We start from the raw sequence: 27,603 nt of genomic DNA, 5'->3' as shown, positions 1-27,603 counted from the left end.
CCAACATCCCACAGCTTTTACTCTGATTACTAATACCGCCAATGAAGGGCGATATCAGACTGCCTTGGCACTATCCGTACACCTACATGTCGGCATCTTCATCCCTCCTGTTGGTTTCCGCGGAGAACGAGGTCCCCAGGTTCAGCTCTTCATCGTCTCCAATCTTACTGGAGGAAAAAGAATGAATTACGTCAGACGAGCTCCGACCTCCTCATCCGGCGTCACAGCATTACATAGAAAGTTACCTGTCCTTCCCGCGATCCTTCAGTTTTTTCATATCCACCATCCCTCCAGTTTTGACCTTGAAAGGATCATCCTATGAATAGACAAACAATCATAAAAAGAGGTTCTGAGCAGGTGCAGCATACTGGGAGTCCATGTGATTACCTTCATCAGGCTCCCAGTTACCACAAAACCAATTCAGAACCTTGCAACTGCGTCACTGAGGTGCTATTTGGGGGTCACAGAGGGACGCTCCTACAGACTACCCTCCTGCGATACCGGAGTCACTATTAGGCCACGACCCCACTATCAGTATTCGGTCAGTATTTTTTCTCAGGAGTGGGAGCCAAAACCAAGAGTGGGTGATAAATGCAGAATTGGTGACTTGTTTCTATTATACCTTTTCTCTGATTGTTCCTCACCTGGTTTTGGCTCCCACTCCTGAGAAAAAATACTGACCGAATACTGACCGTGGCCTTAACCACAGCGTCTGAGGGGGTTAAACAGACAGGACTGGAGTGATCTCTGATTCCAGACACATGCTGTGGTTAATTCGGGTACAGGTCCTTTCTTGGTGCAAACTAAATAATGCCAGCACCGAAAATGTATGGCTGGTAAGGTAGCGCTATAGTGTGAGGACTAACAAAACAGCAGCAGAGATCTCAGCTTCTTGGACCCCTGAGAGATATGAGAACCAGTTTATTGTGCTTCTCATAAGGCAGATCTCACACCTATGTGATATATGGACCAGTCCCACTATGGCATCTCCTGACCCAACAGTCTCATATATGCCTATGAGTCAGGTAGCACAGGTTAGGAGACCCTGCGGTTGAGCCCGGTAATCTCATCTGGCCTTAGTCACAACTTAAAGAAACCCTCTTGCAGAATTGAAACAATGAGTTATGTCTAGGAGGGGACCTGAAATAAGCGGAGCATTAGAGGGAATCTCTCGTTTGTTCTCCTGAATCATGTCACAACTCACCCCCTACACACAACATCTTTTCCCAGTTTTGCTTGGAGGGTTCCTTTCATATGACTGGATGCTGTACCATAACAAGAAATTAACATATTTGGAAAACCTACCTTAAAGCTGTTGTCTGGTCCAAAACTCCAAGTCTGCAGTCATTCTGTGTGAAAGAATTGTGAATCCTCACATCACGCACCGCGAGCTGTGAGGATCCTCAGCTTGCTGGACGCATGGACACAAGCATGCAACATATTCCCGGCCACATTCCGACTAGACATGCATGGCCTTGCTCAATGCAACTGTATTGAGCTAGCCTGGAAACAGTCTAGTTGGAATGTGGCTGGGAATATGCATATTGCATACTTGTGAACACGCGCCTGCTCCCAGCACCGGAGAATCCTCAAAGCTTGCAGTGCACATTATGTGGGGATTCACAAGTCTGCAGTCACACACAATGACTGCAGACTTTGAGTTTTAGACCAGACAACCCCTTTAAAAGGCTTTACATCAAGATATGAAGTTACCCCCTATCCGTGGGATAGGGGATTACTTCCTGATTGCTGGTGGTCCAATGGATGGGATCCCCAAAACGGTTACAAAGTCCTCTATGCGAAAAGAGCAGTAGTGAGCAGTTGTGACCACCAGCGGTAGGGGGCAGAGGTAGGACCCCCCCCCACCGCCAGCAATCAGGAACTTATCCCCTATCTAATGAATGGGGGATAACTTCATATTTTGGTACGACCCCTTTAATACCACATGGACTCACCGCCATTACTGATTCTTCTTGTAATTTTTCTCCCACCAACAGAGCTGCAGCACTGCAGAGAGAACACAGGGGTGAGGGGGGTCATTGTAGGTAAACATCCAGGCGGTGTAACACTCCGCTGACATCTTTTAGTTTGGTACAATGTATCGGTGCAGGCACAATGTATTATAAGTGCACAATCCAGGCAGTTTCTCTCACATGCGATTGGATACAATTGTAGCAAACCCTCAGCTGAATATGTTTCTTTCTCTCTCTTACCTTACACCATTTTGTCGCTTTCTTAGACTCTGCACCTCTTTAGCTTCTTCAAGTTTCCTTCTGCACAAACATAAAAAAAAAAGTATTAAGAATAGCAGCGACACAGACGTCACACGGAGGAGATTCTCCTGTGTTTCTACCACAATCTATCAATACTGCTGCAAAGATTAAAAAAAGAAGACAAAAACAGCCAATCAGATTGCTTCTATCACTCTTCAAAGGGGGTTTCTAAAAATGAAAGGTGGAATCTGATTGGTTGCTTGGACATCATGAACATCCCATGGTAATAATCCGTCACTGACCTAACCTCCTTGGTCACCCCTTGGTCTTCCTCCTCTTCCTCCGAGCTGGAGGCTTTGCGCCTGCGGAAGTTTTTACCGGCTGGCATCTTCGATTTACACACGAGTCTCGAGAACTGGATGTAAACAACAGTAAGACGACTTTACTTCCGGCGCGGAGTGATGACGTATAACGCCCTTCTGAGGCTTTTAGGCTCCACCCCATCACTGGCAGTGAGAGGAGGGGGTGGAGCTAAGGAATCATCCGTCAACAACTGCAGAAAGATGGGGCCCCGTGTGCAGGCGGCTGTGCCATAGCCCGGAGGGAGAGGAGGTGAGAGTCCTGCGGAGGCTGCACCCGGAGCAGACGGGTATACTGCGGGCAGGGGCAGATATACTGTGTGTATATATAGATATATATCTATATATATGTGGACGTTGTTACTGGAAAGATGCATTATCCTCCTGGCAAAGCTGGGTGACAACCAATATGGCTGCCCAGGTGTCTTCACCCAGCTTTCCCCGAGCCCTGAGTGACCGCTCTGTGTAATGATATATGCGCAATTCCTGTCTCCTAGGAAAATTTGCCTTTCTGGGCTTTGGGAAAGCTGGGTGACAACCAATATGGCATCATTAGAGCCCCCACAGGGGTTGTCACCTCTGATAATGTCTGGCAGATGGACCGCAGTGTAACTGGTCTCAGGGGGGCAATACACTCTGGTATATACGGATATATATGTGTATTTTGGAAGGAGCGTCCCCATGACAACTCTTCCCGTTCTTTGCCTAGTTGTCAGGACATTATCCTGTATTAATTAAGGTCACTGCATTTATTTATTTTCATAGCATACTTTGCTCCAACTGCAGGCACATAGTTGTTTTTTTTTCTTTTATCTATATACAGTATTTGGCACATGGACTCGGTGTACGTCGTCTGACTTTTGGAAAGTGGTAGTAAATGTCGACCATTGCGTGGATCCAAATCAGCATCTGACCTGTTCTGTGGGGCGGCACTAAGTGCAGATTTGGGTTCCCCTGACGATAGATGCGGGACCCCCCTTCCCTTCCTTTAGAACCCGCGCATATAAGACCTTTACGGTAAATCCTGTGGACACTTTCAGGCGTCACATGATCATGGATTTGATTCTAATTCTCAGGAGTAGTGAGGAGGCCGTCTGCGTACAGTGGGGCTGGTTATGATTAGAATATCAATAATCTCATCATGAGACGCGTCATCCTCTAGCCTGCTTGCTGACGGTTTCCAGTAGAACCAATCTGAAAGAATTCTATTATGGAAAATTCCATAAAAGTTAGGTTTTACATTTTCTGACTATATAATCCAGTGATCTACAGTCTGTGGCTCTCCAGCTAGTGCAGATCTACAGTTCCCAACATGCCCTGACAACCTGTGGCTCCCTGAGCTTGCTGGGAGTTGTGGTTATTCGGGGGCTAATATCTGAGCCTATTACTGTTATGCAACTCAACTTTACTGACAATTTCATGTCCAAGCTCTGTACAGAGTTAGCAGAGACTGGATTTCAGCAAGTGAGTTTCCAGTCACTGCCTGCAAACAGGGATCTTGACACTTACATAGGAGTTAAAATGCAGAGTAAGGCCACGGCCCCACTATCAGTATTTTTTTTCTCAGGAGTGGAAGCCAAAACCAGGAGTGGGTGATAAATGCAGAATTGGTGACTTGTTTCTATTATACCTTTTTCTGATTGTTCCTCACCTGGTTTTGGCTCCCACTCCTGAGAAAAAATACTGACCGAATACTGATAGTGGGGCCGTGGCCTATGAAAGTTGCAAAATTATTATTTTTTCTTTTATTATTCAGTGATTTACATAAAAACAGATCATGCAATCAAATAAATGTAGGTTCAGGTCCTATACAGGGGATAAAAATTCTAAAAAAAAAAAAATAACCCCAGAAACTTGAATCTCCCCCTATTCACCACTTAAAAATGTAATACAGAAATGTAACAATATAAAAAAAGAAACCATATTTGGTGTTCCGGCCTCTGTAAAAGTCTGAGCTACGAAAAAATAAAATTATTTAACTCCATAGTTAAAACTTTGTAAAGGAAAAAAGTATAAATTGCTTCTCTGCCCCCAGAAAACTGCAATAAAAATAAGTCCTCTGTACCCCAAAGTGGTGCCATTAAAATGTACAGCTCCACAAGCAAAATAAAAGACTTTTTTTTTTTATTTTTTTTTATTTTTTTTTACAATCTCCAGAATTTGTTCAATCCACATATATGGCACAAACAAATATCATGGCGGGATTGTTTTTTTCTTTTTTTTCTGCAACTTGTCCCCTTTTGGAATTTTTGGGGTGTTTTGTTTGTGACCTATTATGGTAAAATAAATGATGTTATTGAAAATGGCAACATAAAATAAAAATCCAGCTCTAATACGGCTATTTTGGAGGAAAATTTTGACTCTTGGAAGAAGGGGAGGAAAAAAGCAAAATGGCAAAAATGAAAAATGTCTGCACCATTAAGAGGTTGCAGCATCTTGGCCTCTATTTTTTCTGCCTCTGCCCTTTTTCCTGTCGGTCCGGAGGTGAAGCTGCAGACTATAACCTGTATTAATAGTGACCTTCTCAGTGATGTCGTCATTGATTGCAGCACCAGGGTCCTGGTTAAGAAATTGTCATTTAAGCAACCGCTTCCCCTGTAGCAGCTGATTTATTTCATCCCTTGTTCTTGCTGTTTTTTTTTCCAGGTTTTCTCTGATCATCAAGGTTCGGGGCGAGGACCTTTTCGCCGTCACTTGTGGACACTATGGGCGAGATGGACGAGTTCTGTCCTCATCTAGATTCCATTGGAGAAGTCACCAAGGAGGATCTGATCTTAAAATCCAAGGTGAGTTCCCTGTGGGCCCCTACAATGGCTTTCATGGTCAGATTGGGACTACCAGGGCTCAATAGTCACGTATGGACCATATGATAATGGCCATATAAAAGGCACAGTACCGCCTATGCATCTTATCCCTGCTGCACTAATGCTGGTGGCGCACAATCAGACTGCGTGCTCCCTATTTTAGCAATCACAAGGGGTCCCAGAAAACTTCAATGCAAAAGCCGTATATCAATTTTGCAATTGGGTTTAATTAAACAATTGGCTTTTACGGGCTCAGAGTAACAAATTCTGCCTTCATACAATGTGAATGAGCTCACTGACTGTTTCTCCGTAAACTCATTCTCCAACCAGTAATAGACAGGGCTACACAAAGGCTTTTGAAGGCGAATATTGTAAAAATTTTGATAAAATACGATTACAATTTTTTTTTTTTTTTTCTTTACGTAAAACACAGATTGTCCCCACAGCTGGATGACCCCTTTAAATTTGGCTGAATTCAGCAGTATCAGATGACTTTCTAATGTGTGTGAGGACCTCCTGACTCTACATCGGACATACTATTCCAAAGACCCCCATGCACATTAGATTAAGGTTCTCCGAACCCGCCAGTTTAGGCAGGACAAGCTGCCCATCTGATGTGTATGGGGGTCTCCCGGCTCTCCCCCAAACTGATGATGAAAGGAGAAGGATCTTGCATGTTACATTTTGAATTTTGTACTCGGGTGAGATAAGTCCCCTCTCCTTGTACATGGTGCACGCTCACCCAAACCGAGTGTGCATGTGTATGTCAGCTGCAGCAGACTGTTATCTAAGGTGAGGGGCACTTTTACCATTATCATCCGTCTTAAGGTAGGCAATTAATTTTAAGATCTGGAACACCCCTTTAACTTTCTCCAAGTTAAAGGGGTATTCCATTGAATTCGGTAATCACACAGGGCAATGTATAATGCAATGCTACGTGGAGATTGTGGCAACAACAGATGATTTTGGGGTGTAAAATGGGAACATGCCCCTTTTTAGATGCATTTCAGTCCCACTGGGCAGAAGGGCGACCTCCACTTATGCAAACATTTTGGTCATGAGAGGCCAATCTAGGTTCCTTGCAGTCTGTGATGTTGGAAGTAATATAGTGTTTTTTTTTTCTATAGGGAACCTGTGAGTCTTGTGGGGCCGGTGGACCCAACCTGTGGGCCTGTCTGCAGGTAAGTGGCTCCTGGCTGAGCGGCGCACATGGTACTGGAGAGGTCTGACCACTGCTTTCTGCTTCCAGGATGGGTGCCAGTACGTGGGATGTGGCGAGTCCTATGCTGATCACAGTACCCTACATGCCCAGGTGACCCAGTAACCCTCTGTCCTGTGTATGAACGCCTCTGTAGTGTTGGGACAAGTCGTGAATGAATTTGCCGCCTCTTGTGTTGGGGTCTTTTAGGCTAAGAAGCACAATCTAACGGTGAACCTGACCACCTTCCGTGTTTGGTGTTATGCCTGCGAGAAGGAAGTTTTCTTGGACTCGAGAGTTCCTTCTCCTACTCACTCCCAGTCAACCTCCCCCAAGCTGAGCCACCGGGTATGTTTCCTTAAAGGTGTTGTTCACTGAAAATCGTTGGGAGTCCGGACAATGGGATCTGCAAATCGGGGAATTAAGCGTCAGGTTGGATGTCCGAGCCCAGCTCCATTCACTCTCTAGGGGGCTGCCGGAAGTAGCCCCTTAGGGAATGAATGGAGTGGCGGGCGAGCATGTGCACTGCTGATCCTTTATAAAAGTGCAGATCGTTGCAGGTTCCCATAATTGTATGCGCACTGATCAACCCCTATTTTTACCAGACAACCCCTTTAAGTAAGGAATGTACAGACTACTTTGTGGACACTGATAACATTAGTTGACGCCTTCTCCTTCTCTGTAGGAAGCACCTGCTGCTGCCCATCCATTAAAGTCAGTCCCCATCGCAGTGGCTGATGATGGGGAGTCGGAGAGCGATGACGATGACCTGAAACCCCGGGGTGAGTTCACGTGGCCTCCTTTCTTCATGCACTACGTGTCCAACAACGAGCATTCACATGACACTTTTATATTACTGTTTTTTTGACCAGCAGAACAGTCATAGGGACCCAGATTTTCTTGAACGTGGTTAAATCAGACGATAATTTGCAACCGCTTCCACCACATCTGGTGGAGCCGTGAGCGGCTCATCTGCTTAACTATGCAAAAATACCTTATTGCTGCATACCTGGCGGATTTGCTAGTGTGGGGGGTCCAGGAAAGGTGGGCGGCAGCTGTAATGGGGGGGACATATCAAACGCATTGACTTCTAGTTTGCATCTCTTGTCTCCAGGTCTTACAGGGATGAAGAACATTGGGAACTCGTGTTACATGAATGCTGCCCTGCAAGCGCTTTCCAACTGGTAAGACTCCGGGGGTCTCGCATGCAGATAATGCCACTAGTTGGGTGGTCTGTGGGTGTCTGCAATCTCATATCGCACATTCACTCTCCAAATTCACTATCTGCTCACTAAGCATCGCTTTATACGACCTCGTGAACAATTTTCTCCTTGCAGCCCTCCGCTGACACAGTTCTTCTTGGAATGTGGTGGTCTGGTGCGGACGGATAAGAAGCCGGCGCTGTGCAAGAGCTATCAGAAGCTAGTGTCAGAATTGTGGCACAAGAAGCGGTAAGTGGGCATGACTGTCCATATTTATTGTGTGGTTCAATTCAGCCATTTTTCCAGGGGAAAAATGCTTCCCTTGTCATATGCTGAGTGCAGGGGGACATTGGCGTCTTGCTTCACCCCTTAGACTTCAGTAGTTATGTCTGGTGTATGTTCCGCTTGCACCAGTATAGCCTTGTTCCATGGATAGGTGATAACTATTAGATTGGTGCAGGTCTGATCACGGTTTTGGTTTTGTGGCTGTGGGGAACGTACTCTGACAATTTAGATCTAATAGTTATCACCTCTCCAGTGGATGGGTAATAACTTTTTTTGGAACCCGGGATACCCCTTTAATCTTCTCTCTACCATCTTTTTTTCCATTATTCAGGCCCAGTTACGTGGTGCCCTCCAGCCTGTCCCACGGAATTAAACTGGTTAACCCCTTATTTCGAGGCTACGCCCAACAGGTGAGTCGCACACTATCTGTTTCATCGCCATTCAGTTGCCATCCAACTCTAGGAAAGCTGAGTATTTATCAAAACATAAGGGGCTGGAATTGATCAAGGACTTTACGCCAGAAAATTGGGTTTAAGAAGTCGCAAAAATGTTTTGCTACTTTTTGGAGTTTTTTTTTTCCCTAACTTTTTGAAAAGTGGATGATTGACTAACAATTTTACCCCATGAAAGTGGTGTAAGTTCTAGCAGAAGTGGCGTGCAGTCCACGGAGCACAGCTGAGGAGTGCGCAGAATTCATCCAGATGCATACACCTGTATCAAGCCCATCGCATAAAATGGCCATCTTGATGAGTATATTTCTTCCACATGAACAGGACACCCAGGAATTCCTGCGCTGCCTCATGGACCAGCTGCACGAAGAACTCAAGGAACCGACTCCTTGTTGTAACCAAGAACGGGAAGAAGAGGAACAGGAAGAGCAGCGGGAGATGGAGCGCGGCACAACGGAGGACGACTTTCTGTCCTGCGATTCCGGCGGAGAGATGGGTGACGGGGAAGGAGGGGGAGGGGTGGGCTTGTTGGCGGAGATGGAGCTGTTGATCCGGGAGGAAGCTGGAAGGTCCATCTCCGAGAAGGAAAAACTGAAGGAGAGAAGACTATCGTATTGTCACCGCAGGACCAGCTCCGAGCAGGCGGATGAGGATGCAGACGTGGATACAGCAATGATACCGGGTAAAGCCAACAAACGTACGACCACAAAACTGTGATCCTCCCACATCTCTTGTATTATCCACTGAGTTTTTTTTTTTCTTTTATTCCTTTTCTGACCCCTTTTAGAACCTGACAACGAGGCGTACATGCACTGCTCATCCCGGCCCTGCAGCCCTCACCCTCCTGACGCGCACCCAAAACTCTCCAGCAGCCCTCCTCGCTCCAGTCCTTTGCGCACAGCACACTCCTACGTCTTAAAGAAAGGTAATGTGAGCGTTACAGAAAATGGGGGGGGCATTTCTGAATGGGTCAGCGTCAGGAGTAGCCACCGGTGGAGATCAGAGTTCACATGCCGACGTGGTCCATCAATATCCGATCAGTGGGGTCCGATTCACCCGACCAGCCTACTGATTGGGGAGGCCATGGTGCAGCGCCACTGGCATGACCCTGTGTGAGTGGCTCTGCTGCTCCCTTACATTCACTATGAACAGAGCTGGGCTGGTTTTCATGCACAGTGTCCTGTTCAATTAGTTGATCGGAGGGGTTGCCAAAAACTGATCCCCCCACCAATAATATATCCATGGCCTTTCCTAAGTTTATGCAAAAAAAACCTTTAACTCTTCTCACAGCACAAGTCATGAGTGGAGGGAAAAGGAGGTCGGAAATCAAATATCGCAGCGTCATTTCTGATATCTTCGATGGGTCCATTCTGAGCTTGGTCCAGTGTCTTACTTGTGACAGGGTATGTATTGGCTCCGGGGCGTTGTTTTATTCACCATGTAAAACACCTTTACTATTTGCTCATTGTTTAAACCCTTCCTAACATCTGGGGGAACATATATGTCAGACTTCGGATGCACGTGTATTGAAAGGGCTCAGGAGCTCTGGTTGCTGCTGTTGGAGGCAGACGCCGGCTGTATCATGCAGCCAGCACCCTCACAGGAGAAAAAACAAAAAAATCGGGGTTTAAGGAAAACTTCAATCAACAGTGGTATGCAGTGTTGTGTTTTTTCAAGGCCCGAGGGGGCAATGGCTATGGTGCCATGCTTTGTATCCTCAGACGATGGATCAGACATGACTCAATATAAGCGGAGTGTTCCTTTAACATGACTTTTCCTTTTTTGACTCAGGTGTCCACCACCATCGAGACTTTTCAGGACTTGTCGCTCCCTATCCCAGGAAAGGAAGATCTGGCAAAGCTACACTCGACCATCCATCAAAGTGCTGTGGTCAAAGCTGGTACCTGTGGAGACAACTACAGTAGCCAAGGCTGGCTGGCCTTCCTCATGGACTATATTCGCAGGTATATTCCTGGTTGCAGTTTTTATTTTTTTTAACAAACTAACTTTTCTTTATTCACCCTCCCCAGGTCCAACGCGGAGTTTCTGCTGCTGCTCATGGTGTCCGTTACATGGTGTCTGCAGCGCTGCAATCAGTGAGCTCAGCGGCTCTGAGCAACTTTTGCTGTCAACTTGGATGGAGCTCACTGATTTTCTGCAGCTCTGACGACGTGATATCAGTGCACCAGGGGCAGCAGTGGAGACCCAGCGCTGGACCTGGGGAGGGTAAGAAATGCGCAGTTTATTTTATAAAACGTATTGCAGTTAGGGAACAAGTTTTCTGAAACCATAAATCCCCTTTAAGAAGCCACATTACCACTCATGTGTTCTTCATCTATCTGTGGATATGTGTTTCCCCAGGTTTGTGGTCTCCTGCATCCCAAGCTGGTTCTGGGGTCCCGTCGTCACCCTGGAGGACTGTCTCGCTGCTTTCTTTGCTGCTGATGAACTGAAAGGTAAAGCAGTGCTGTAGGAGTCGTGCTGTGCTCAGGTCAGAGCGGAGAGCCAGCACAAGGAGCGTCTCTCGCTCCGGAGGACCCGTCCTGTCCTGCATCACACACACAAGGCAGTGATGGGAATAGGCAACGCTTTATTGCCCACCTGCCCCTGTGGTGGCGCTGCAGGGAAACTGGACACTTACTGCCAGGCTTCCCCACAGCTGATCGCTGGTGACCTCAACATGGAGGGCCCCGTGTGATCGGTGTCCAACAGGAAGATAGTGTTCACTTTGGAGAAAACCTTTTTAATCATTAGAGAGTGAGAAAAATGTACCCCCCCCCCCTCCTGTTGTGATAGTGATCATTTCTATCACCACTCCCCCAAGTAGAGCTGCAGTGTAAAGCATGGGTGATGGCATGTTTAAATTTAGTTTTACTATCTTATGAAGACCATATTTTAACTTCTCCCTTTTTTTCTTTTTTTGAAGGTGATAATATGTACAGCTGTGAACGCTGTAAAAAGTAAGATGTATAGATGTGTGCCGTGTCCATCTGGCCTCTATGTATTTCTGTTGCTCTCTGTTGCATTCTTACTGTCAGTCTGACCTCTATGTCTGTCTGCCGCTCGCCCTGTCTGCCGCTCGCCCTGTCTGCCGCTCGCCCTGTCTCCACATTACAATCTCCTTACGTCGTTTCAGGCTTAGAAACGGAGTGAAATACTGTAAGGTTTTGCGGCTGCCGGAGGTGAGTTCTCCTGCGTGGCTTTTCCTCGCCCCTCCTCTGGCATTTCCACACGCCGTAGTTTCATCCTTTCCTCCTCTCCGCAGATCCTCTGTATACATCTGAAGCGCTTCCGGCATGAGGTGATGTACTCGTTCAAGATCAGCAGCCATGTCTCTTTCCCTTTGGAGGGTCTGAACCTCCGACCCTTCCTGGCCAAGGAGTGCGTGTCCCACATCACCACGTATGACCTGCTGGCTGTCATCTGTCATCACGGCACCGCGGGGAGTGAGTATCCGCTCTGTATGATATAAAAAAAAAATTTCATGCCTGTAATTTTTTTTTTTATCTAGCTGAAAGAGATTAAAAAAATAAATTATTTATATATAATATATACATGCATGTGTGTGTGAGTTGTGAAACCAAATATACAAAAGTATTTAACCCCCCCATCCTTCCGAAAATACAAATAGCAAAATGTACAAAATTAAGAAAATTACATATTTGGTGCCGTCACCTGCTGAGTTTTCCAAACTTAAAATATTTAGCCCGTATGGCGAATGGCAAAGCAAGAAAAAAAAATGGAAACCACAGAATTGATTTTTTTTTTTTTGTTACTTCACCTCTTAAAAAATGGAATAAAAAGAGGCCAGAAAGTCAAGCAATTTTCCTGTTTTTCAGTACCTTATAGCCTTAAATTGAATACCTTCATTCAATACTGCTAAAAAAATAAAAGTTAAGCATTTTATGTAGATGGAAAAATTAAAACATTATGGATTTTAGACTGGAAGAAAAAAAAAATGTTTGTGTCCCCGGGAAGGGGGTTTCCAATCTTTGTGGGTGGGAGCTGGCGTTCATGTGTGGGGTTCGCATGACGAGCACCAGGAGCGGTTTTCACGCTGATGTCCCGTTCCAGGTGGTCACTACATATCCTACTGCCAGAACGTGATTAACGGGCAGTGGTACGAGTTTGATGACCAGTACGTCACAGAAGTGCATGAGACCGTGGTCCAGAATGCAGAGGCGTACGTCCTCTTCTACAGGTAAATGGACTTTTTTTTTAATGATTTATTGCTTGAATTTCATTTTGCTAAATCTTCCTTTCATTTCTCTAATAAAGTCTTTTTAAATGTGTTTGAAAATTGTGAAAAAAATAAATAAAAAATGTCCCTATGACAACACTTCCTGGCACTATAAGGATATGAAAGGGACCTTATGACAACCCTGGGTTGCAACATGTTTTTGCAACTGGATTTCTTGCACAGTTTTTTCTGTGGCCTTATACACTGCATTGCCTGTTGTTGGTTGCTGAACGAGTAAACTGAAAATCTGTCGAGGGGCTCGCCCTGACGAAAGAGTTTAGACCTCTTATCTATGTTAGAACTCATACCCATCTGCGTGGAAAAAAACCATTCCGATATCAGGACCGAAAAGTTGGACGAGTGTCATGCGATTTTCATGCGAGAACAATGCAATTTTTCTCACCTTCCATCCGATTTACATCCGATTGTCATGCGAATGCGACCCAAGTGCCATGCAATCTTAACATGGGCTTTTACATAGATGAATTCTGTCATTTTCATAGTTTTCCAAGAAAATATTCTTCAAAATATATATATATATATATATATATATATATATATATATATATATATATATATATATATATATATTACACATAAAGATGAATATAAATATGTGAGTGAGATATATAATCAGTGCTTTTTCGTGTGTAGCTTACTGTACATGTAATTTAGTAATAAATGTAATCAATTTATGAAAAAAATGGCGTGGGATCCCCCGTAATTTTAGTAACCAGCAGAGGAAAAGCAGACAGCTGGGGCTGATGTTTCTAGCCTGGGAAGGGGGTAATATCCATGGAGGTTCTTAGGCTATTAATATCAGCTTACAGCTGTATACTTGGCCTTTACTGGTTATTAAAATGGGGGACACTCAAAAAGACGTGGGGCCCCCTATAATTAATAACCAGCAAAGGCTAGGCAGACATCTGCGGGCTGATATTAATAGACTAGGAAGGGGCCATGGATATTGCCCCCCTCCCAGACTAAAAGCATCAGCTCTCAGCCGTCCCAGAAAAGGCGCATCTATACGATGCACTAGTTCTGGCTCTTAACCTAAGCTCTTTCCACTTGCCCTGGTGTGGTGGCAAGCGGGGTAATAGGGTTAGGGGGTTGATGTCAGCTTTGTATTGACAGCTGACATCAAGCCCAGGGTTTAGTAATGGAGGGCATCTATAAGATTGCCCCCATTACTAACCCCATAGTCAAATTGTTAAATAAAAAACAAACACCCAGAATAAAGTCCTTTTATTTGAAATAAAAACAGAATCCTTATTAAATCTACATTTACCAAAAAGCCTTCTACTTACCATAACGCCCAATCCATTGAAGCCCATGTCACCTGTATAAAAAAAAATCAAAAAAAGATCAACACAATATTCACCTGTCCGACGTGAAAAAAATAATCCATTTGTCCATAGACTCGTCTAGCTCTGCTACATGTAGATGGCAGGCTAAATTGTTGCATGATGCGACTATATAGCCTGCCATTCTGCAGAGACACTGGACTGCAGGTGCTTGCGCAGCTCAGTGACTTGTAGGGACGTGATAACTTTGAGCGGGGTTCTCACACTTGAGGTGTTGTCAGAAAGGTTAGCAGAGTGAACTCCTTTCACCTCAATGACGTCAGCAAGAGCGCGGTGAAAAATTTCGCACAGTGCTCGCGTCATTGAGATGAACGGAGTTCATTGGATCTGAACTCCACTCAACTTTATCACGTCACCATGAGTCACTGAGGTGCGCAGTCACATGCAGCTCAGTGTCTCTGCTGGATGGCAGGCTGTATAGTTGCATCATGCAACAATTCAGCCTGCCATCTAGATGTAGCAGAGCTAGACACGTCTATGGGTAAATGGATTATTTTCTTCACGTCGTGGACCGGTGAGTATTGTGTTGATTGATTTTTTTTTTTACAGGTAACATGGGCTTCAATGGATTGGGCGTTGTGGTAAGTATAAGGCTTTTTGGTAAATGTAGTTTTAATAAGGAGTCTGTTTTTATTTCAAATAAAGGACTTTATTCTGGGTGTTTGTTTTTTATTTAACAATTTGACTATGGGGTTAGTAATGGGGGCATCTTATAGACTCCTCTCCATTACTAACCCCTGGGCTTGATGTCAGCTGCCAATACAAAGCTGACATCAACCCCAACCCTATTACCCCACTTGCCAACACACCAGGGCAAGTGGGAAGAGCGGAGGCTAAGCGCCAGAATAGGAGCATCTTATGGATGCGCCTTTTCTGGGGCGGCTGAGAGCTGATCTTTTTTCAGTCTGGGAGGAGGCCAATATCCATGGCCCCTTCCTAGGTTATTATTTTCAGCCCGCAGCTGTCTGACTAGCCTTTGCTGGTTGTTAAAATAGGGGGAACTTCATGTGTTTTTTTTTTTTTGGGGGGGTGGGGGGGGTTCCCTATTTTAATAACCAGTAAAGGCTAAGTATACAGTTGAGAGCTGATATTAACAGCCTGGGAACCTCCATGGGTATTTCCCCCTTCCCAAGCTAGAAACATCAGCCCCAGCTGTCTGCTTTCCTCTGCTGGTTAATAAAATTTAGGGGGACCCCACGCCATTTTTTGTAGAAAATAATTTATTTCGTACTAAAATACATTTACAGTAACCTAAGCACTGATTATATATCCTACCTATCTATCTCTTGTAGACTGTGAGCCCTCGCGGGCAGGGTCCTCGCTCCTTCTGTACCAGTTTGCCTTTGCGTTTTTTTTTCAAGATTTCTGTAATTGTTTTTGCAGTGTATACCCCCTTTCACATGTATAGCGCCATGGAAGAAATGGCACTATAATAATAAAATATATATATAATGAAGAATATCTCCTTGGAAAACTGTGTAAATGACATAGGCTTTTAGAGGAATTCTCTATGTTAAAATCGGACAGCAGTCGCGTGGTCCTAGTGCCGTCCGATTGTTTGATCGCACCCATTGACTTGCATTGGCGAGTCTCGTCTGAGATACGAGGACAGTTGCAGCATGCTGTGGGTTTGTTTTTTTTTTTTCCTCCGTCTGACTTCAGCTGAGAAAAGATGGCTGATTTCTGACCATATGAAAGTTGAGCTGAACTTTGTGTTTGTAAATTGGGTGAGAGGAGCTCAGAAGGAGGAAGAGTGCGGCTATGGTCACATCACGTATTACCATACGTTCGGTGACTGTCAGGGCTGACTTCTGAAGCCCTGGAATCCAGGATATGGACCTATGCATGGACTGAAGTGATGCAGATGGAGTCACTGTGCGCGCTGTCGTGCATCATTTTCAGCCGTATATGCCTAGTTGAGTAGGTCCTCACAATAGACCTGTCAGAACAAACATCTGAATCCTGTTCTCCAGGGCTTCAGACGTACGCCCCAATGGAGCCACTGAATGTGAAGTAAAACGTGATGTAACTGTAGCCTTATACACTCTCCAGAAGCTCACTGACTGATTCTCAGTTAACTCATTCTGCGTCCATCTATGGACAATGCAATCTATTTTCTTTTTTTTTTTTGCACTTAATGTTTCCATGTGTCTTCTACACAGAAAGAGCAGCGAGGAGGCAGAGCGGGAACGGCAGAAGGTCGTGTCTTTGGCTGCCATGAAAGAATCTGGTCTTCTTCAGTTCTACATCTCTCGAGAATGGCTCAACAAGTTCAACACTTTTGCAGAACCGGGACCAATAACGAACCAAAGCTTCCTGTGCTGCCACGGAGGTCGGTCTGCCACAGTGGGGTCTCTTATTAGGGGGAAAGGACCTTGTCACCTGTCAATCTGCCATATTTAAAGGGATCAGCCAGGATTGGAAAAATATGGAGGCCCCCCCCCCTAAAAATAGCGCCACACTTGTCCAAAGATTGTGTGTGGTATTGCAGCATAGCCACGTCCACTGCAAAGGAGCTGAGCTGCAATACCACACACAGCCTCTAGGTGGCCGTGGCGCTGTTTGTGGGAGAGCAGCCATGGTTTTCTAACTCTTTACAGTCCTCACTGTGCACTCAATGGGGTTGTCCATCAAAAATAAGCCGATCACATGATGTCGAGAGCACAAGCTGCCATCTGCGGGGAACAACAAGACAACATCTGACTGTGCTGGTTTTCATCTCTCCGCAGGAATTCCTCCTAACAAGTATCATTATATAGACGACCTGGTGGTGATCCTGCCCCAAAACGTGTGGGAGTATTTGTACAACAGGTGAGATCTGTGGGCTTATTTACTACGTGATTGTGTGGCGGACCTCACCCTTATAGAGGTTGTATTAAGCTTAAAAGTTAATTTCTGGGGATCCAACCGCTGGGACCTCCACCGATACCAAGATCGGAAAGTTATCCCCTAAACTCCCATTACACAGACATTGAGTTAAAGGTTACGTACACCTTAATGCAGATGTTATTTTTTTCTATTATCCATTTTACTTCCTAAATGAAAAGTAAAACAAGTTTCTAAATGGTCTCTGTTAAGTTTTCTACCACTTTGCTGCTGCCGATTTCTGTAAGTCTTTATCTGGCTTAATGATCTGCAAATCTGTTACAAATCCATTACAGGGCTCCTGGTACTAATGGCTCGCTCTGCTCTTCATCCCTTCTAACAGTGTTAGAGATAGCAGCAGGAAGAAGGAAGGGGTCGTACATCAGTTTTCATATTGTGGAAAGGAGAAAAAGCATGTACAGTCTAAGGGAGGGCAGAGAAAACAGGTTATAGAAAAGGAGGAAAGAACATGAAAAGGAAAGTGCAGAACAGAAGCTGTGCTGATATATGAGCTAATGAAGTCAGCTGCACCTTAGATACACACAGAGCGGATATCCAGCCTATACTACCGGGAGAGAGACAGTCCTCACATTCAGCCTATATTATCGGGAGAGAGGCAGAGCTCACATCCAGCTTATATATTACTGGGAGACACAGAGCTCACATCCAGCCTATACTACTGGGAGACACACAGACCTCGCATCCAGCCTATATGACTTGGAGACACACAGACCTCGCATCCAGCCTATATGACTTGGAGACACACAGACCTCGCATCCAGCCTATATGACTGGGAGACACACAGAGCTCGCATCCAGCCTATATTACTGGGAGACACACAGAGCTCGCATCCAGCCTATATTACCGGGAGACACACAGATCTCACATCCAGCCTATATTACTGGGAGAGACGCAGACCTCACATCCAGCCTATATTACCGGGAGACACACACAGAGCTCACATCCAGCCTACAGGGTGGTCCAAAAGTAGGTGGCCAGAAAATAATAACATTTATTTTGATTTATATATAAAATTATATTTACTAACACAAGCATAACATTGACAATTAAATTTTATTCTGAACAATAATACAAAAGCCCTTAAATTTTATCAACGCAGGGGCTCAAACTGTTTTCCATTACAATTTGCACAGCTTTGAAGTCGCCTCTTACGCTTCGACAAACTTTTTTGCACAAGTCTCTTTGGGTATTAATTTCTTGAAATTATTATTATTATTATTTATTATTATAGCGCCATTTATTCCATGGCGCTTTACATGTGATAGGGATATATATAGCAAAAACATTTACATAATCTTAACAAAACGAGTCAGCGACTGGTACAGGAGGAGCGAGGACCCTGCCCGCGAGGGCTCAGTCTACAAGGGATGGGCGAGGATACAGTAGGTGAGGGCAGAGGAGGTCATGCTGTAATGTGGTGGAGCGGTGGTTACTGCAGGTTGTAGGCTTGTCGGAAGAGGTGGGTCTTCAGGTTACTTTTGAAGGTTTCCACGGTAGGCGAGAGTCTGATACGTTGGGGTACAGAGTTCCAGAGTAGGGGGGAAGCACGGGAGAAATCTTGTATGCGATTGTGGGAAGAGGAGATAAGAGGGGAGTAGAGCAGGAGATCTTGTGAGGATCGGAGGTTGCGTGCAGGTAAGTACCGGGAGACTAGGTCACAGATGTATGGAGGAGACAGGTTGTGGGTGACTTTGTATGTCATGGTTAGGGTTTTGAACTGTATTCTCTGGGCAATGGAGAGCCAGTGAAGGGATTGACAGAGAGGAGAGGCCGGGGAATAGCAGGGGGACAGGTGGATTAGTCGAGCAGCAGAGTTTAGGATAGATTGGAGGGGTGTGAGAGTGTTGGAAGGGAGGCCACAGAGCAGGAGGTTGCAGTAGTCGAGGCGGGAGATCATGAGGGCACGCACTAGTGTTTTTGCAGAGCCTTTGCTGAGGAATGCACGGATCCGGGAGATGTTTTTGAGTTGGAGTCGGCAGGAAGTGGAAAGGGCTTGGATATGTGGTTTGAAGGAGAGATCAGAGTCCAGGGTTACCCCAAGGCAGCGAGCTTGTGGGACTGGGGAGAGTGAACAGCCATTGACGTTGATGGATAGGTCAGATGGGGGATATGAATGAGAGGGTGGAAAGATGATGAATTCTGTTTTGTCCATGTTAAGTTTTAGAAATCTGGCAGAGAAGAAGGATGAAATAGCGGACAGACATTGTGGGATTCTGGTTAGTAAGGAGGTGATATCGGGTCCAGAGAGGTAGATCTGTGTGTCGTCAGCATAGAGGTGATACTGAAAGCCATGAGACTCTATGAGCTGTGCCAGGCCAAAGGTGTAGATGGAGAAGAGCAGTGGTCCTAGAACTGAACCTTGGGGGACACCGACAGATAGGGGGCGAGATGAGGAGGTGGTGTGTGAGTGGGAGACGCTGATTGTCCTGTCTGTTAAGTATGAGGAGATCCAAGATAGGGCCAAGTCTGTGATGCCAAGAGATGAGAGAATCTGTAGTAAGAGGGAATGGTCCACTGTGTCGAAGGCAGATGACAGGTCCAGAAGGAGGAGGATGGAGTAGTGTCGCTTGGATTTGGCGTTTAGTAGGTCGTTGGTGACTTTGGTCAGGGCAGTTTTGTTGAGTGATGCGGTCGAAGAGGGAACGGGAGGAGAGGTGGGAGGACAGTTAAAGGTGGACATGTTGTTCTAGTAGTTTTGAGGCAAAGGGGAGAAGTGATATGGGGCGGTAGCTAGTCAGAGAGGATGGGTCAAGGGAGGGCTTTTTGAGGATGGGTGTGATTGCGGCATGTTTAAAACATGAGGGGGAAGACACCGGTTGTTAGTGACAGGTTGAAGAGGTGGGTTAGGGTTGGGATGAAGACTGTGGTAAGGTTAGGTATGAGGTGGGATGGGATTGGGTCAAGTTCGCAGGTGGTGAGGTGTGATTTGGAGAGTAAAGAGGAGACTTGACCTTCTGTAATGGTGGAGAAGTGGGGTTAGGAGGAGGGTTGAGTAGATATGAGGAGGGGTTGTGTGGACTTTAGGCAAAAGCTTTGTCTGATGTTGTCGATCTTCTGCTTGAAGAATGAGGCTAAGTCTTCGGCTGAGATGAGAGAAGAGGGAGGAGGTGCTGGGGGACGAAGGAGAGAATTGAAAGTGTTAAATAGCTGTTTAGGGTTGTGAGACAGGGAGGATATGAGCGATGTGAAGTAGGTTTGTTTTGCTGTAGTGAGTGCGGACTTGAAAATAGTGAGGGATTGTCTGAATTCGATGAAGTGCTCGATGGAGTGAGACCTTTTCCATCTCCTCTCCGCAACCCTGGAGGCCCGTCGCAGTTTAGTAAGTTTGGTGTGCCAGGGTTGCCTGTTGATTGTGCGAGATTTGGTATGTGTGAGAGGGGCGATCGAGTCGAGAGCTGCAGCTATTGTGGTGTTATATGAAGCGGCAGCAACATCTGCATTGTGTAAGGAATTTGTCTGTAAGAGGAAGGAGGGATTCAGAGAGTGAGTGTAGGTCAAGGTGTCTGAGGTTTCTGCGAGCGTGTGTAAGTTTGTGGAGTGGGGATTGTGCACCTGGAGAGGAGAGGGTAGAGAATGTGAGGAGGTTATGGTCAGAGAGAGGGAGGGGTGAGTTAGAGAGGTTAGACAGGGAACAGAGGCGGGTGAAGATAAGGTCCAGTGTGTGGCCATCTTTATGATTAGCTGCCGAAGACCATTGAGCAAGGCCGAAGGAGGAAGTGAGGGATAGGAACTTAGAGACAGACGAGTGGGAAGTGTCAATGGGGATGTTGAAGTCACCCATGATGATAGTGGGGATGTCAGTGGAGAGGAAGTGAAGCAGCCAGGTGGTGAAGTGGTCTAAGAAAGTGGTGGCTAGCCCTGGGGGTCGGTAAATGACGGCGAGTTGGAGGTCAGAGGGGGAATAGATGCGCACACAGTGCACCTCAAAAGAGGGGAGTGTAACAGAGGGTGGCAGTGATATTTGGGTGAAAGCGCAGGTATCTGACAGGAGAAAACCTACGCCTCCACCATGTTTGCCATTGGGGCGGGGGGTGTGGGAAAGGTGGAATCCGCCATATGAAAGTGCAGCTGGGGAGGCTGTGTCAGAGGGGGTGAGCCAGGTTTCGGTGATGGCGAGGAAGGAAAGTTTGTTAGTAATGAAAAGGTCGTGGATGTAGGAAAGTTTGTTGCAGACGGAGTGAGCGTTCCATAGAGCTCCTGTTAGTGCAACTGAGGAAGTGGGGATTAGTTGGATGGGTATGAGGTTAGAAGGGTTGCGACATTTTGTGGAAAGTCGTGGATAGGAGGTAGAAGTAACTGTGGGGATATGGCGAGGAGGGCGAGGATTTGGAGAGATATCTCCAGCCGTGAGGAGGAGCAGAGAAAGTGTTAGCAGGTGGGAGCAAGAGAGAGCATGAGGTGGCTGTCTGTGTTTGGAGATCCAGGATTGAATGTTGAGGAATAATTCGGAGGAGGAGGTGAGATGAGTGGGGGGGATGGAGGGAGAGATGAAGAGTTTCTTACTAGGTGTAGGGATTTGAGGGGTTACTAGAAAGTGGAGGACTATAGAGGAAAAGTGAGAGCTAACAGAAACATAGTTAAAAGAGAGTAAGTGGTCAAAGTGTTGGTTACCTGACTGCTGCCCTGACTAACTGCCTCTGAAATAACTGCCACTTATCTCCGAAGCCACTTTGCACAAGAAGACGCCTGCACAACCCACATCTCTTATGTAATTTTTCAAATCCTTTTTCCACCTTTCATTTTCCAAAGAGTCTGTGAGGAATGAAAAGTGGAATCTGATTGGTTGCTAAGGGCAACTGAGCCAGTTTCACTTTACACCATAAATCTCCCCCTTCATAACCTTATTACACTTTCTGTCCACCTACTTTTGGACCGCCCTGTATATTACCGGGAGAGCAAGAACTCGCATCCAGCCTATATTACCGGGAGACACACACAGCTCACATCCAGCCTATATTACCGGCCGAGACACACAGAGCTCACATCCAGCCTATATTACCGGGAGAGACACAGAGCTCATAAACAGACTTTTTATTAAGGGTTGGCTGTTTTGTTAATTGTATGGTTTATGATGGCACTAGTAGGATTGGTTTTATGTAGTAATATACGTCCAATCTAAAGGAAGGTATTGATCCCGTCACCAGACAAGTCCTGAATGGCTTCCTCTAATCCAGTATGGCTGCTCCATATTCCGCTGTGGTGGCACTGTACAGCCCAGCGCATTGCTATATTATCCTTCCCCACCTATGTGACTTTCCCCTGATGAAAGCATCTCATATTCTTTCGGTCCAGGTTCGGCGGGGGCCCAGCTGTGAACCATCTGTATGTCTGCTCTATATGTCAAGTTGAGATTGAAGCTTTGGCAAAACGCAGGAAAACTGAGATCGACACTTTTATTAAGGTAAAAAAAAATGCCTGAGACCGTTATACAAGTCCTACCTATAAAATGTGCTATAACATAGGGTTAAATGATAACACTACCTGCCTCCACCACTAGAGGGAGCAAAATGGGCTCAGCTGAGCATACCCTGGCATCCATGTACGGCAGATGTATGGAGCGGGCACACAGCGCTGCACCTGCCCCTAACAACAATGATTGATGCGCCCATCACTGCTGGTTAACCGATTAAATGCTGCTGTCAATTGTCGACAGCATCATGTAAGCGGTTAGATCCGCATGGGGGTTTGTTTCTTTGCCTCTTGGGTGGTGCTGATGATGATGGTATGATCGTGGCAGCTATTGGAGGCCACCGTCACAGCCATATGGCTCAGCTTAATAAGAGATCCTGAAAGAAAGGTGGTCGGGGAGAAAACAGAGGGGGCGAAGGGGCTTATAAAAAATAAAAAGGTAACCCTAAGATTAAACCACCCCCCTTTTTATAAAATATATATATATATATAATTTAACCCATACAGGAAATAATAAAAAAAAAAAAAAAAAATGGAACAAAAAAGTTAAGAAAAGGTAAATGGTTGTCCAGGCTGACTTCTTCCAGAAACAGCGCCACACCGGCCCCTGGTTGCTTCTGGTATTGCAGCATAGCTCCATTGAAGTGGAAGGGACTGTAGCTGCAGTACAATACACGGCCTGTAATAGAGGGGGCGCTGTTTTTGGATGGGAATAGCCTTTTGTCAGGAGTCTATAAACACAGCGCAGTGTCAGGAATCTGACTGCCCTGCTATTGTGACTGATGGAGATTTCTTTTGTGTAGCTGAATAAAGCTTTCCAGGCGGAGGAGTCTCCGGGCGTCATATACTGTATCAGCATGCAGTGGTTTCGAGAGTGGGAAGCTTTTGTCAAAGGCAAAGACAATGGTAAGTGTTTGATCCCCTGCCCAGCGCGGGGCTGTGCTTGTAGCTTATTTTCTAGCCTAGTGTCCGGTTCGGTCCTCTCTTGCCCTGTTGCTTTGCTGATCTTGCAGTAATGTCAGCAGTATGCCCATTTTTTTTTCTGTTTTCTTTTTAGACCCACCAGGACCCATTGATAACAGTAAGGTGGCGCTGACCAAGAGCGGAGGACACGTGCAGCCCAAACAGGGTGAGCATGGCGAGAAATCCCAGAGAAGAGACCACAGGCTGGAGAGGACCCGGCCCCTTGTCTTTTGTAATGAGTGCACGCTCTGATCCTGATCTTTCTCCTGTACAGGCGCAGATTACGGGCAGATCTCTGAAGAGACCTGGAACTACCTCTTCAGCATCTATGGCGGCGGCCCGGAGATAGCCATCCGGCAAACCATAGCACAGCCTCAAGAGCCGGAGAGCCTGCACGGAGAGCAGAAGATAGAAGCCGAGACGCGAGCTGGCTAGCACTGACCAAGGGTAGCCACCATGACTTCTATTAAAGATTCAGCCTCATGTTAAGAATGAGATATATCAGGAAGACTTCTTAAAGGGGTTGTCTCTCTCTCATCAGATACAACTCATTTTATGATGTAGAACTGATCACCAGGGGGACTTCTGGCGGGGTGCAGCAACTTTATAACACAGGGGGACCGCAGGTCCGAGCGAGGAAGTAATCTGGTCTATCACATGATCACTTTAAAAGAGACCTGGGCAAAGTTCGGTCCTCTGGCTGTTCTAATCCGGCCTGTGGACCGAGACAGCCGCAAGGTCGAAACAGTAACCCATGAGCCGCACCCTGCCGTCCATCCGTCACCACTATCCTCATCATGCTGACAGCGTTGAAACATTGGTGAAGGATGGGGCCGCCAGCCCTCTCTTCCACCAGTCAGCGGCCGTGATGTCATTTCATCACGTCTGCTGTGTACTGCGGACAGTCAGTATACCAGAGAGAGCAGAGCGCCGGGGGAAAGGGAGCGAGGTGAGTATATGGGTGTTTTGTCCCATGTGTATGGGACTTTTGTATGTACATGCGAGGGTCTGTGGGACTTGCGCTGTATATAGGAGGCTATGTGGGGGGCTCACACTGTAGATGGGAGGCACACGCTGTATATAGGGAGGCTGTGTCGGGGCTCATACAGTTTAGAGGGGGGCTGTTTGCAGGCTCAGACGGCATATAGAGGATGTCAGCATACTTAATTCTGCTCAATATTAAGTGATACAATTTAATTTTTATATAAAATTAATTCTGCTCCATACTAATATATATTATTAATTTCAGTCTTCCACAATAGTCACTGTTTTACATGTGGCCACTTGGGAAAATTAATTGCCCACCCCTGCTTTAAAAGATCTTATGACACTTCATGACTTTTTTTTTTTTAAAAAGTGATGGAATCACGTGACCGACTGTCAAAGACTGATCATGAGGAAGCGCTTTCTTACCCACCGCTTTATTTGGTACTTTGGGGGCTCTTTTTAAATGGGTGTGATGGGTGCTTGAGCCGACGATGGAGCCCCCCCACAACCTGATTGATGGAAAAATGAAAAATTTTTAAATTATGGGGGCCTGGGAAATGGTGGCACAGATGATACTTATTTTTTTCATATTTTAAAAACAAATTTAAAAAATATATAAACTATAAATTACTGCCATTGTACTAAACTGCAGGATCCACTACCCTGGTCATTTTTATACAGCAAGCAACAGAATTTTTTTTTTTTTTTTTTTTTAGTACAGTAGTGTTCAAAATAATAGCAGTCCACTATGACTGACCAGATTAATCACTATTTTTGTTATAAATTCTATCACCACATGTCAAACAATTTACCAGTTGGTGCAGTAGATTCTAAGAAAACCACCAGACTCAGCATTCATGATCTGCAGGTTCTTGAGTTTGTGTATTTGATTAATTAATTGTACGGGGTGTGTTCAATATAATAGCAGTGTGGAGTTCAATTAGTGAGGTCAATCATTCTGTGAAGAAACAGGTGTGAATCAGGTGGCCCCTATTTAAGGGTGAAGCCAGCACATGTTGTACATGCATTTCTCCTTGAAAGCCTGAAAAATATGGGTTGTTCGAGACATTGTTCAGAAGAACAGCGTATTTTGATTAAAAAGTTGATTATAAGTTTTACCCTCTCCAAATAAGTGCAGACAATGGTCAGCTGTTCAGCTTTAAAATGATCTCCAATGCTTTAAAATGGAAAGCAAAATCAGAGAGGCATGAAAGAAAACGGAAGACTACCATTCGAATGGATGGAAGAATAACCAGAATGGCAAAGGCTCAGCCAATGATCAGCTCCAGGATGATCAAAGACAGTCTCAAGTTACCTGTGAGTACTGTGACAGTTAGAAGACGCCTGTGTGAAGCTAATCTGATAGCAAGAAGTCCTCGCAAAGTCCCACTGTGAATAAAAATACATGTACTGAAGCAGATACAATTTGCCAAAGAACATCAACTGGCCTAAAGAGAAACATTTTGTGGACTGATGAAAGTAATATTGTTCTTTTTGGGTCCAATGGCCGCAGACAGTTTGTCAGATGACCCCCAAACTCTGCCTTCAAGCCACAGTACACTCTGAAGACAGTGAGGCATGGTGGTGCAAGCATCATTATATGGGCATGTTTCTCTTACTATGGTGCCGGACCTATTTACCACATACCAGGGATCATGGACCAGTTTGCATATATTAAAATACTTGAAGAGGTCATGGTGCCTTATGCTGAAGAGGATATGCCCTTGAAATGGGTGTTTCAACAAGACAACGACCCTAAACACACCAGTAAATGAGCAAAATCTTGGTTCCAGTCCAACAAAATTGAGGTTATGGAGTGGCCAGCCCAATCCCCGGCCCTTAATCCGATAGAACACTTGTAGGGTGACATCAAAAATGCCTTTTCTGAGGCAAAAACAAGAAATGTCAAAAAATTGTGGTATGTAGTCAAAGCATCCTGGGCTGGAATAACAGTTGACAGGGGTCAGAAGTTGGTTGACTCTATGCAACATAGATGTGAAGCAGTTCTAAAAAACTGTGGGTAACAACTAAATATTAGGTTAGGGATTCACAGGAATGCTAAATCCTCAAAAAATGAAGAGACATATTGTGAGTTTGTAAAGACAAATGCAGACACTGCTATTTTTTAGAACAGAACAATGTTCATTTTTTTTGTTATTTTCTGTAAAGAAGTTAAAAATTATCTACATTTCTCTTCATGTTGTAAATTAGAAAACCGTGTGCAATGTTCCCAATGAATGGAAATAAAAACTAGGAGAAAAGCACAAAATCTAACTCGTGTTTTTTAACACATTATCATTATTTTGAACACTACTGTACATTATATGGTAAAGTGAATGGTATCATACGAAATTAAACCTTATGGCGGGAAAAAAATAGTTATGGCTCTTGGATGAAGGGGAGAGGGAAAAAAAAATAACGCAGCAGGAAGTGGTTAATAGGTGGCTATCATAGCATTGTTAATTTTTTTTTCTTTCTTTCCAGGTCCTTGTGGATGTCGACCCCCACCTCCTAGTGGTAGCGCTGAGTACTGCGCCAGGTTTCCGCACTTCTAGAAGCACTTTTTGGATGAGCTGCGCGCACAGACACTGTGTTTTAAACCTTAGCGTTTGGGATGTACGTTACAGATATTTAAAACTACTTTGAAAAAAAAACAAACTATTTAAAATGTTAACTTCCCAGGTCATTAGTTTACTTAACTGTGGGGCAACGTCCGCCGACACTCACCAATGTAATAAGTTATGTACGCAGATATAAAGGCGGTGGCCTAGAGACGGCAGAGGAGTAGCCTCGCCCTGCAGCCGGCTCGCCTTGTCGCCCATCGTGCACTCGCTCCGCAGACCTTGTGTTGCCGTATGCAGCCATATGCGCTGCCCGCAGTAGCGGGCACTGCCAGCCCAGATATCACCGATGACAGCTGAAGCACTGGAATGAGACGATGATGCACTTTGTAGCACGACGGTGATCTGTAACCTGCAAGCTTGCGGGTCGATGTGAAACTGTATGTCAAGGCATGCTGGGAGTTGTAGTGCTCCAGCACTGCGGTGCAGGCTCTGTACGTGGCTGGGTGCTGCTGGTGTAGAATAGGACACTTGTTTCTTCCCTGGATGACGTAGACGTGCGTAGCTTTACCAGATGTGCTGTGATCGGCCTCACTGTGATGTGCATGCTGCTGTGTCCTCGTCGCCCCCTTCTGTACAGATCCAGTATTACATGACTTAGGCTGGGGCGGGGGGGCAAATAT

General features: G+C 45.5%; 2 protein-coding genes across 2 annotated transcripts in view; one reads left to right on the top strand and one right to left on the bottom strand.

Moving 5' to 3' along the window:
* The window catches only part of CUNH9orf78 (chromosome unknown C9orf78 homolog), a 6,356-nt gene extending 3,646 nt beyond the window's left edge, over nt 1–2,710 (bottom strand). The window contains exons 1-5 of the mRNA XM_073640167.1: nt 2,516–2,710; nt 2,214–2,273; nt 1,956–2,007; nt 246–316; nt 87–167 (exon numbers count right to left, since the gene is read on the bottom strand). Of these exons, the coding sequence (XP_073496268.1) occupies nt 87–167; nt 246–316; nt 1,956–2,007; nt 2,214–2,273; nt 2,516–2,601 (350 nt within the window). The 5' untranslated portion in view covers nt 2,602–2,710. The remainder of the gene's footprint in view (nt 1–86; nt 168–245; nt 317–1,955; nt 2,008–2,213; nt 2,274–2,515) is intronic.
* On the top strand, nt 2,676–27,603 carry USP20 (ubiquitin specific peptidase 20). The gene is made up of 25 exons (XM_073640163.1): nt 2,676–2,825; nt 5,219–5,358; nt 6,504–6,557; nt 6,626–6,688; nt 6,785–6,922; nt 7,260–7,356; nt 7,689–7,758; nt 7,912–8,025; nt 8,393–8,471; nt 8,835–9,192; nt 9,298–9,435; nt 9,801–9,913; nt 10,302–10,474; nt 10,872–10,966; nt 11,437–11,470; nt 11,647–11,692; nt 11,776–11,956; nt 12,585–12,711; nt 16,277–16,446; nt 16,844–16,925; nt 22,293–22,401; nt 23,213–23,315; nt 23,467–23,538; nt 23,647–23,819; nt 26,844–27,603. Exons 2-24 carry the CDS (start codon nt 5,278–5,280, stop codon nt 23,805–23,807), a joined length of 2,658 nt encoding a protein of 885 aa, XP_073496264.1. The 5' UTR covers nt 2,676–2,825; nt 5,219–5,277; the 3' UTR covers nt 23,808–23,819; nt 26,844–27,603.

This window comes from Phyllobates terribilis, unplaced genomic scaffold (assembly GCF_046119375.1).
Source record: "Phyllobates terribilis strain yellow unplaced genomic scaffold, ASM4611937v1 Scaffold_7__3_contigs__length_470593459, whole genome shotgun sequence".
Taxonomy (NCBI): Eukaryota; Metazoa; Chordata; class Amphibia; order Anura; family Dendrobatidae; genus Phyllobates; species Phyllobates terribilis.
This window is presented reverse-complemented; position numbering and strand designations above follow the sequence as displayed.